The 11,879-nt window shown below is 41.1% G+C and overlaps 1 protein-coding gene across 1 annotated transcript in view; it reads right to left on the bottom strand.

Annotated features, from left to right (window-relative positions):
• Positions 1-1,526: 1,526 nt before the first annotated feature.
• Positions 1,527-11,879, bottom strand: part of LOC309691081 (insulin-like growth factor-binding protein 2-B) — a 29,179-nt gene continuing 18,826 nt past the window's right edge. Inside the window, exons 3-4 of the mRNA XM_082508617.1 lie at positions 7,276-7,416; positions 1,527-3,424 (exon numbers count right to left, since the gene is read on the bottom strand). Coding sequence (XP_082364743.1) covers positions 3,266-3,424; positions 7,276-7,416 — 300 coding nt within the window. The 3' untranslated portion in view covers positions 1,527-3,265. The remainder of the gene's footprint in view (positions 3,425-7,275; positions 7,417-11,879) is intronic.

Genomic DNA, 11,879 nt, shown 5'->3' with positions numbered 1-11,879 from the left:
CCCATCTTTTCTGACTGTTTTTTCACTAGCTCTGTATTTGACCAGGGTCAGTGTCCAACTCCCCTAGGATGGCACATCAATACATACCTTTGTCAGGTTTGCTATGTCTCTCAGCACAGTCTCAAGAGCATAGAGGAGATGCCTTGAGACAAGCAGATACTCTTGGACAGGACTCCAGAAGCTCCTTAACCCATCAGCAGGACCAGTATCTACTCAGGAACAGCAAGAGCCACAAAATTAGATCCTTCAGGTCACTTGTGTAAATATCCCTGACCAAACAATCAGAGAAAGATTTCATGAGGGTAGCTTTAGGGCCCAAACATCCTCTAGTGTGCCCTGTGCTCATGTCCACTGCACCATGGAGCCAGTTTGGATTTTGCCTCCCTGTGCTTTTCACAGATGAGAGTAGGTTCACCCTGAGCACATGTGACAGACGTGAAAGGGTCTGGAGAAGCTCTGGAGAAGGTTATGCTGCCTGTAACATCGTAAGGCATGGCGATGGGAGGCATATCCATGGAGAGACACACAGACCTCTATAGGCGTGGCAGCAACGCCCTGACTGTCATTAGGCATGAGTGAAATTTCATCAGAATGGGCTAGCCTTCCACTTTGATTTTCAGGGTGTCTTTGAATTCAATCCTCTTTATGTTGCCCATTTAAATTTTTCATCAAACATTGTGGCATCCTTTCATTCCTAATACACTAACCAGTACCAAATTGGCACAGCTATCCTGACTTAAAAAGATATCTACTGACATGGCAAAAAGATTTCCACTTACACAAAAGCTATTCATTCATGTAGTTAAAGTGTCAAATTAAACGTAGATAACAACTTCACTATCCTGCAACTTTTTTGATTCACGCACTGCTATTTTTACAGTGACAGTGCAACAGAGACTGAAATACGATTACATGAAATCAATGAGAGCACTTGCCTTAAGGGCCAAAAACTGTCTGCAAACATTCTTCCTCTCAGCGTGTATGAGTGAGACAGCACTGTACAGTAAGTTACAAATCATGTAATAAGTATTATCCTTACATTTACACTGGTTTCCGCTCTTAAAGTCATGATGTGCAGCAGTACAAAAGTGTGTGTGCATGGGGTTTTGTGTGTGTAGGTGTTTGTGTGTATGTGTGTGTATGAATGGGCTGGTTTATTCATAGACACCTTTACCACTTAGTATCACATTTGTCAATGTCAGCCTAATCCCTCCTCATGTCAACACTTAATTAGTAACCCTGGCAACACACACACACACACACACACAAGCATGTCAGTCCACAGTATCGATAGGAATGGCCACACAGTGGTTTCCAGGGTTATTATCGTAAGTGTTGACAGGCAAACAAAACAACAACAGCTCTCTGCAGTTTATTATACGGATGGGTGTGGATTCCAAGAAAAACATGGATGATGTCAGATTTTACAGTCAAAGTTAAATTAACACAACATTTTCACTGCAAAATCTTAAAAAAAAAAAAAAAAAAAAAATGACAACCAAAAACTGCAAACAAGTCTGTTCCAGTCATGGGCAGAGCATTTTATTTCATTTTGCACATCAACATGAAATTTTGCAAAAGGTAATCAGAGAAAGCATTACTTGAAATAAAAACTTAATTATCTTAATTAAAACAGTGTTCACCAAGTATTACTGCTAAAAAATGTATGAGTATAGATAGTGCACACATCATCTTCAGCGATTCAAAGATTCTCCACTCAGCTAAAGAATAAGTGGGGGTTTGTCCCCATTTTGCCATTAGAATAACATTTAATCTGTGTCATTTATTATATTTATATAAATTAATAATAATTTATTGATTTATACAACAGTAGCAGTGTAGATTAATAAACATAAATGTAAAGTTATCCAAAATGCTACACTGTGAGTCTAAATGCACCAGCACATTAGGATGTCATTGCTGCTCATTGCGAGCTACAACTGTGCGATATGGAAGGAATAAATTTGAGTGGGACATCGAGTCTGATGCTTGTAGACCAGTGGTGTCAAGATAAGGCCTGAGGGCCAGAAATGGCCCAGCAAAGACACCAATTCTTAACACTTAAGATCAAAGTGGGCTGTATGTGGCACGATATTTAAAATGAGGTTTATATCCCTGTTGTGGGGTGTCCACCATGACGCCGTTGTGGAAACAGCTACTAGAAGCATCTTACAAACAAGCTTTTGCTATCACAATTCAGCTGCATTTTCTGCTCTATCAGAAGCACAAACATTTTGTTTTGCACGTTTAGTTTTTCATTTATTCTCCTTGATCGCTGGTAAGTTTAGAATTTTAATGCTCCATTCCTATTGGTTGATTCTTAGACAGTATTTATAATGGTAGACTCTCATCTTCAATTTCTAAAATTGCCAGCTTTGGGCTTCGATCACTGAGCAGTGTAAGACTTCTGATATGGAGGCACAACCAATATAATATTTAGTCTCTTAAAAAAGACTAACTGCACTTACTGAGATCCTACATGAGACATTTAAATGCAGATAAAATCCTTAGTAGGTTTAGGCTGAAAGTCTATATAATTAACAGATTAATGCTGATTTCATCAGATTAGGTGTAATGTCAAAGAGCTTTCTTAAAATGAAAAAAAAAAAAGCAGAAAATGAGCTGACTCTGCAGTTCCCCTTAGCATTGCAAACCATTTTAGCCCCTTTTAGATGGTTATTTTGCTTTTCTTGTCTCTGAATGGCCTCTTTACTTGTAGCCCTAAAAGTTATGCGTTTGCCTTATATTCCTTAAAAAGCTTTACTTTCGGACAGCTTTACATTAGCTGAAAATCACCAGAATGATGGACTGACAGAGCTGATAACAAGCTATCATTTAAAGACCTCAGCATGTTATTTTCAGAAGTTATAATGACACTGAGGATGAATATTAAAAGAAATCCAGATTTTTTCTGTGTGTATTAGATGGACACTTATCATGATCTAACTTGGTGACGACCCTAAGCCTAACACACATCAGAATGTATTTATGTCCCCCTGCCTCGAACTGTTGTTGCTTATGCATGTTTTTTGACTAGAATGAGCACTGTAGTTTGAGTGGATTATAATACATATCATACTGCTGAAAAATGTCCATTTACCAGCAAAAATACTGTAGTTCACTCTGCATTTATGCTCTTTTACTGAAGCCACTTTCCTAAAAAAGTATTATATCATACGAGTATGAGCTTAGTCATCACCTGTTGATGAATAATCCTCATAAATTTGGAATTGTGAAGAAAACCCAGCCCCATTTTGATGGTGCGCTAGTGAGATGCTTCTGCAGTGGGCATTGCTCTGTGCACCTCCTGAAACTGGTTACAGTTGGGATCCCCTCTGACTTTAGGTGTCTCTGATATCTGGACTCCTGTTAAGGGGTCAACACACCAGCATTCTCCCCGCTGGCCGTGGGTGGACATGTTGCACTGGAAGGAGAGAAGAAAAACACAAACTAGGCAAGATGGAAAACACTGGGAAAAAGAGGCGGGAGGGTAAGGAAACACAGTGAAAGCAGGGGATGCATTAATGAAGCATGGCGTAGGGTGGCTTGAGATTTGTGTTCATGTGTGTGTGTGCGAGGATCTTCTGGCGGCGGGGGGTCATTGGATGAGAGTGAGGACTGTGATTCGGGTGGGACAACACTCACCCAATAACAGCCTGTCCTCAGGTTATGCCCCCTACACACAACCCATCCACAGCCACACATGTGATCGCAAACACTCCCACACATACACGCACAAACGGAGGCATGCCAGCAGACTAGCTCCCCTGCAGAGCCCACCCTTCCCCCCCAACCCCCTGAAATGAGGTCGTAATTGAAGTGGACACAGTTTACGGCCCGCGTGCGGGGCGGCCGGGTAGGGGACGGCGAAAAGAATGAAGAGCTGGGGGGAAAGAAAAGACTTTCCATTTTCTTCCTTCGATGAGAAAGAACAAAAAAAGTGACAGTTACAGTAATTACCGCGCGACAAGGAGGGACAACTCCAAAAGGGAGCCGAGTGTTGAGGAGGTACAGTGTTCCTCCCTGGGAACCGTGGACTCTAGTCCAAAACAATGCTGTTGTTTGTGACCGGTGATGAAAATTGGCTGAGTGGTTGAGAGCCCTGCTTTAGGAAACGGTGGCGCCTATTCAAATCTTCTTTTCTGCTCTACTATCCTCGTAAGAAAACACTGGATATGTGACCTTGTTTGTCCTCCCCTGTCTGATGTCTATGGATGGGCATAATACAAATTCAAGCCCCCAGTCGGAAGCACAGTTCGTTCCTCGGCTTAACAAAAGTCTTCCCATGAAGTACGCCAAACAGTTTTATTGCCTTGTAACCTTGAGCTCAGAAGCTTGTTGCCTCATTCATGATGACAACATCTCCCCATGCATTTGTGCGTTTGTGTGTGTGTTTAAGAGCAGAACGCTAAGGAAGAGGCGGGTGTGAGAGTTTATTAAGAAAAAAGACAGGGGGAGGAGGCAGGTGGCAGGAGTGAGAAGGAAGTTATACTTTTGCCAGGGTGATTTTGCCAGGCTGATACAAAGGAATTGTGTGAGTGTGACTCAGACAATGAGAGAAAAGAGAGGGGAAACCCCACAAAGTAATACGTGGGTGAAAGAGGAAAAACCAAAAAGAAAGTCTGAGGAACTGAAATGAAAATGTGAAAAGCGAAGGAGGAAACATAAATGCACTCAAAACTTTAATGCGTTACACATGTATAGGCACAAGAATCTCCACCAATACCGAAAGCCACAGAAGCTCTTTCCCATCATCAAAGTCAGCGGTCATTACTTACATAACCACCAGCAAAGTTTAAAACCTGTTGACATCTGCAACCACTTGAGTTTGTTATGGTCTTGTGTTACAGATCACCACGAAACAGTAAGTCACCAGCAAATCCCACAGAGCATAAAACCGCCATGTATCTGCTCACTATGGGCTGAATCACCAAAACATGCCACAGCAATAGCAGGAACCGTAGGAGTGATGTCACAGCAGGTGTGCTGCTTTTTGACAGCAGATGGAAAACACCTGCTGTGACAGCACTGACTGGGGTGTGGCCGTTATTGTGAAACTCGTGAGTTTCCTGATGCGTGATTCAGTGTTCGTATTATTCAGCAAAGATGACAAACGAGTTTACAGTACATGTGAGTAGATCTGAATAATGGAATTAGTCCAACGACGAGAACGTTTTTTGTTGTTTTTTTTGAGTAGTTCAAATGAAGGATGAGGCGTGAAATTCAGTGGAACAATGTGAAACACTGCTTAGACACCAGTGTTTTCATTTGGTTTGGTGGTTTGTAATTTTCTATGATTTTCAGTTTTACTTAACAATAACTGTAAAAGATTTTATTGCCATTCTGAAACTGAAATGTGGCCACAACTGTATAACCTGTGTCTTCTGTGTCCTTTGGCTTTTTGTATAAGCAGAGTGCGGCTCTGAGCACTGTAAATGGTGCTCAGCAGTGGAAGATTTGATAAACAAAAGGGTAACTGGTCAAGAAATGATGTCTCTCAAACTGAACTTTTAGACTACCCTGGGCAAAGAATGGAAAACGAGGCACGTGGCATTGTAAAGCGCTTTGGGTGCCTTGAAACGCGCTATATAAAATCCAATCCATTATTATTATTATTATTATTACTTGGACAACAAAGGTAACCTGTTTGGGCTTGCTACTTTCTGTTTCCACCTTCAAACTGGTTACGGATTTACATGAGATTGTTACTCTAAAAATAGATAGATACATTTAGTGACTCACCTGACATTTGTATACACCCCATAAACAGAATCACATCAAAATAAGCCATAAGCACACAATACTCAGTCACTTGCACTCTCCTTGAATTTTAGAGATCATTTTGGGCATACCAGTATGTGTTGCACATGTTCAGAGTTTTGATGGTTTGATGAATGAAAGATAGTTTGGATCTGGTTTTCTGAACAACAGGGGCAGCAATTTAGATTTCCCCTTGATGGATGAAAGTTTCCTCAAAACTATATTCTTTGTTGTGCCTTTCTGCTCAGGCATTCAGTTCAAAAATCCTATTCCAGGATACCTGTACTCAAAATTAAATGAAAATGCTACCACATTAGGCTGTGTCCATGCAGGAATTAATTCAAGGTGAACAGAGATCATAAAAACTAATGACATATGGCACCTTCAACTTGGCAAGATAACTGCTTGGTACCCTAGATAAACTTTTTTAAACTTTTCTCAACTTCCAGTTCGGTGATTGAAGCAAGTACCAATGAGTGTGTAAGGTAATGCTGATTGACACATTACCCAGCAGTAGATACATAACAGTATAACCTTCTATCATCTCTTTTGAGTCTGATTTCCAGTGAGAGGATGAACATAAATATGCAATAGATCACATTTAGGTAAGATGACTGATGGACTCATCACACAACAACCCCCAACCAGGAGTCTAAGACATGGCTTTAAGATGTGTATCATAAAACTCGCATTATTAAACATCTTTGCTTCTGCTTGTGATCAAAAAGGTTCTCAATTCTAGTAACTTAACTAATATCCTTTTGGAGATTTTGTTGCCTGGCTCTCTTGCTAGTTGCTGTTGGGGCAGATCGATCTTAAAGTAGAAAGCTACTCAAGTCACAGCTTACAGCAGTTTGGCTACACTGACCACATCAAGGCTGGACAATATGTGGAATAAGAAACTCACTGGAGAGGCAGTCAATTATACTGTTGTGAAGATATCAGTGGAATCCACACTGACAGTCTGACCCTGAGAGACTAAATAATAGCAGCCCATCATCCTGCTGGTTGCACTCATGACCTGATGCATCATGTTCATGCTTGGATTCTCGGTCTTAGCTGAAGACAGCTGACATGACCAATAATTATCCTTTAAAAGAAAGTAACATCAGTTTGACGCACGGGTGGCTGAGGTCCACAGACACAGAAAGTTCTACTGGAATTTAACTTGAAGAGAAGATCATCTAAAGCCATTTTTTTTAATTTACTTGACCAAATTTGGAGATATTTTTTGTTTGCTTCTCAGGTTTTCCAGCATTGTTTGGCAGGCTTTTTGCAACAAGGGCTATTTCTTTCTTCCTTTTATGTCTACCCTCTCGTCAATGGGAAGTCTCAATTCTTTCTTTATTATGCTTCAAATTATATCCTGTAAAAATCTAAAACATAAAATAACAAAAACGTGAAAAGTCTTACCATACATATATCATGGATGGGTCTCTTGTGAATTTATCTGACCCAAATGTTCTCTTTTGTAAAATAATGTGACGTAGGACAGGTGATATGCCAGCAGCTCACCTGCTTGAGGTTATACAGTCCATGTTTGTCACAGTTTGGAAACTTGAGCTGATACAGGTTCTCCAGTGGGCCTCTGTTATCCTCTGAAGTCATTTTAGCAATCTCCTCTAAGACCCTGTCCAACTCCTGCTGACAGGCACTCTACATGATGAGGGAGAAAAACAACAGTGAGTAATTAACATGTACAAATACACCTGTAGTCACTTTTAGGCGAGGCAAAAAAGAGAGGTAGGTTAAATTTGACTTGTGCTGGAGGCCGAGCAAAATGTTCTCCAACAAAAAAAAAAGAACAGTGAAATAAAATACATCTGTGCATCTTGTAAAAATGTCACAAATATACACATTTATAGTTAACATTTTTATGAGCCACAGTTAGACAAGCAGCAGTTCAGCCAATATTATTGATGTGAGTCTGCTGGAGCGGAACGTAACTGACTGGGCTGCTTAACTCAACTGGTGGCCACGACCATGACCACACAGACACACACAAACCTGTGCTTTCATGCACGCACAAAATTCTTAGCACACTTTTCCTGTACTTACTCTTCTTGTTCTGCACATTTACAGTGTATTCAAGTGTGCACTGTAATGCAGACACACACACCGAGTGCCAGTCTACCCGTGGGATCAAAGGGGTCTGTTCTTATGATTAGTTGGCTGAGGATGAGAGAAGGGAGCGGGAGGAGGCACAGTCTGCCACGAACTTTATCAGACATCTGAACATATAGATGAAAAGCCCTCTCCCCCTCTCTCTGTGTTAGACTCCTTTTCTTTTTCCTAATAAAGACATACATAAACCAACATGTCAAAGACAACTTTTAGTTTCAGAGCAGAGTCCCTGCTCCTACATATTGGGATGTTAGTGGCCAGATTAAGATGGTCCCTGGACTGATTCTGGGCTGTATTTTGCCCATGTGTGTTCTTGAAAGACTCGTGTTGAGATTGATGTCTCAAGATTGGACAAGCAGTCCTTAAGTTGTAATTTAGACACCCCTTTTACAGAAGTGGTTTGGTGTAATAGTCTTTATCTTTTTATTTTTATTTACTGCAGCCTGTCACCACGACTGACCTGATGATGTGCCTGGAGTTTCTCTTCCAGTTTGGGAGTTCAGCTCCTAATACTTCTATTACCACTTAGGACTTTAACCTCCACATCTGCTCCAGTTGTTCCTGGCACTTCTTTATTTTCTTGTGCTCCTTCTTCCTGATGTTGCTGTCCACTGAGATTGCCACATCTATTAAAATTGTGGTCTTCATTGTCAACCACCACTATGTCTGATTGGTTGGCCAGCAACTTGTCTGTCTGGAACTCGAAGTCCCACTGCACTGTTGTTCTCAACATCCTGTGGTGGTATCTCTGATTGGGAGTTACGGACTTCTAATCTGTATATGGTACAGATGTGCCAGTACACTATCTTAGCCACATCTTCTGTCTGTCTATGATACATCCCATGCAGGGCCTTGGTCTTCCATAATAGTGTTCTAATCCTCTTCAATCCCGCCTGTTAACCCCAAGTAGGTGGATCAGTAAATTCATGTCTCACTCACTTATGACTGACAGCTGATGGTTTCACCACTCCTGAATCTACAGTATATCTGTGTTCACTCTTTGTTATGAGCTGGTTTAGGGGGAGGCCTATGCAGAACCGCGTCACCTTGGTATATCCTGCACTTGATGGTAACTTGTGAAATTCCCTGGAATGGGTCTATAGTGTTCTCTTCCACAGCCCCATGTACTTCCTGATGAATGTTATCAGTGCACTGTTAGCCTCGTAGCGGCCGCCGGTCTGACTGTCAGGTGAACTGAACTTCAGGTAAGAAGTTATGACCTGCAGTCTATCTGGGTCAGATATAAACCAAGTTTAGGTGGAGTTTATTTTCGTTATGCTGAGTTTTTCGTACTGCGTACTAGCTAGCATGACGGGGTTTCTATACAGCGGGGTGGGTGCTATGATGTTACTGATGTTGAACTTTATTTTGTTCATAAGGTTAATTAGTAGAGTTGCCAACCGTCCCGTAAAAAACGGAATCGTTCCGTATTCAGACAAAATATTACGCGTTTAGTATTGAGGTGAAAAGGAACACAGTTTGTCCCAGACTTCAGCTACAATGAAAAAGACACAAAGCTGGAGTTATTCTGTCTTTTGCTGTCAGCTGCCTCTTCTTCTCTCATTCTCTCCCTCTCCCGTTTCTACTTCAATCATGAAACTGATCAGCTGGTTACTGTGCAGGGGGGGCAAGGTAGGGCCTTAACAGGGAGAGGGGCGCACAAAGAAATACTTTTCTTTCTTATTCTCATTTAAAATGTCTAGCTTTTAAAAAATAATTATTTGAGCCTTACAACAAACGATTGATAGATTAACGCATATATACCATCAAGACAGTGTACATCACTGTCACAACAGTGTTTGTTTTCATTCAAAGGCTTTATGATTTTTCCTATAATGGTGGGCCCAGAGTCAAAATGCCCAGGCCGATTTTTTGTCACAGTCCAGCCCTGTATGCAGCTCATGTGCAGTCTGGTGTTACCTACATCTTCCTATTCAGAAGGCAGAATTTCCGAGTTCTGAGTACAGTCAAAGCACCACGACTGCAGTTTTTGTGTTGGATGTAAAAAGCGCACATGACGCTGTGACGTAGGCTAGAATCATGGCGGCAGTCAACGACGGTTCCCAGTGCGCTGTAGCCGCTGAATCACTATCTTCAGCAGTAGCTTTCTTTTACAGATGTTAGAGCACTGAGGTACCAGAGTGGATCTTTGGTCTTGGGCTCTTCTATAATTCCCACTTGTTGCATATAACCTCTCTCATTAGGTCAACAGTCAACAAAATAACAGCTGGATAGTCTGGTAGCAACATTGGATCAGTGGTTTGATTCCAGGTCAGCCTAGGCACCCAATGCTACTTGAGCCTATGTTGGAATATGAGTGAGCTGGCTTAATGAGGTCTGCATCATGTGTTAGGGAACTAGGGTACACTGATGAGAACCTGACTATTATACTTGTTATTGGATTATTGGATTGCAGTAATTTAATCTTTATGAATTAAGTTGGATATATTATATCTTACATTTTGTTATTGGCTTTGGAAGTTATGGACACCACTCTTCCCTGTGTCCCTCTCTGTACTGTGGAGCCACAGACTCGCCCATTGGTATCTTTTTCTATAAAAATGGGCTGGTTCCCTCTTACATGTCTGCATGTACTGAATGAATATGGCTGTCACAGTTTTTTTTTATTTTTGTCAAAAAGAAAATTGAGAGAGACAAAAAGAGAGAGAAATCTGTCACAACCAGAGCTCTGACAGTGAAGCCTGTGTTCAGCATATAGCTCTATGATCTCCAATGACTATTCACAACAAAGTGCTGGGCAAGTCCCTCCCCTTGCCCAGCTGCACGACTCCTTTTACTGCACTGTCTCCTTTGTTGCTTCTAATGATCTTGACATTGTATTGTACCGCCCCGCTTATTATTTCTTGGTGTATTTTGTTTTGTTTGGCTACAAGCGAGGTTGTTAAATGAGGGAGAAAATGAGCAAAAGCATATCATTGTTTGTCTTATTGAGACATATATGGGCGTCCATATGCGTAGCCCCCTTCAGGCCCAAGCTCATTTGCATGAAACAGGATATGTGTGCTTGCACGCCAGCCCATTGACGACTTTCTAGGAACTGTTTTTAATTTTTTGCGGTGTTGCACTGTGAAATGATGAGTGAGTGCTAAAGAATGGAAGGGGGCGGGGTTTTAATGTAAAGACTGCATCAAACTGCCAACTGCCACTCCACTGTGGTGAGAAAAACAAGATCACTTTTCATAGTAAAGGTGCTCATTATGAGCAGTTACTGAAGACGCCTGTGGCTGAATAGGGGCACTGTTGCTTCTGCAACTTTCTATTTAATTAACAAACGCATCAGTAAATCATCAGAGTGGAAATGTGTCATTATGTTTGAAAGCATTTCAAACACAAGGCCTTCAGCTGCCAAAGCTATACAAAGAATTTCTCTACAAACAAATAGTCGTTGCATTAAGAATCTGATGTCACTGTAACTGTCACCTCAGCTCATATCAACTGGTGTATTTTTCAACACTCACAGTTTCTATTAAAGCACATAAATGAGCGCTTATATTAAAGCATGGTACAGGGTGGAAAATGTGGAGCCTACCAAGTAAGCTATGAACTGAGATTGAGCTGGGCCTGTAAAACGCATAAAAATATAGAGAATGTCAAGGATTAAAAAGTGAGTGTGTGTTTATTGTGTGCACATATTAATCTGTTTGTCTGAGTAAAACAGTGCCCAGAGGAGGGCACCACTGTACCAGACATTATTGCTCACACAGCACATTTTTGACCTTGTGTCACTGCTTCTTTTGATGGGCAAACATTTCGCTGTATCCTGTAATGATTATCTTTTGTAGGCCTAGAAAGAAGATGTAACATAGGCAGGTAACGAATAGGCCCCTACATTACACACTGCTGAGATTTTTTTTTTCTTTTCAGCTGTTTCTTTTTAACGACATGCTTCTTTGTTTCCATGTCAGGCAGATGAGCTGCAGGGGAGGTTACAATATATAATTACAACAGTTTTGCTCGTACGATTTATAATAACT

The sequence above is a fragment of the Aulonocara stuartgranti genome, assembly GCF_965226115.1.
Source record: "Aulonocara stuartgranti genome assembly, chromosome: 16".
Taxonomy (NCBI): domain Eukaryota; kingdom Metazoa; phylum Chordata; class Actinopteri; order Cichliformes; family Cichlidae; genus Aulonocara; species Aulonocara stuartgranti.
Note: the sequence above shows the minus strand (reverse complement) of the source record. Positions and strands in the feature narration are given on the sequence as shown.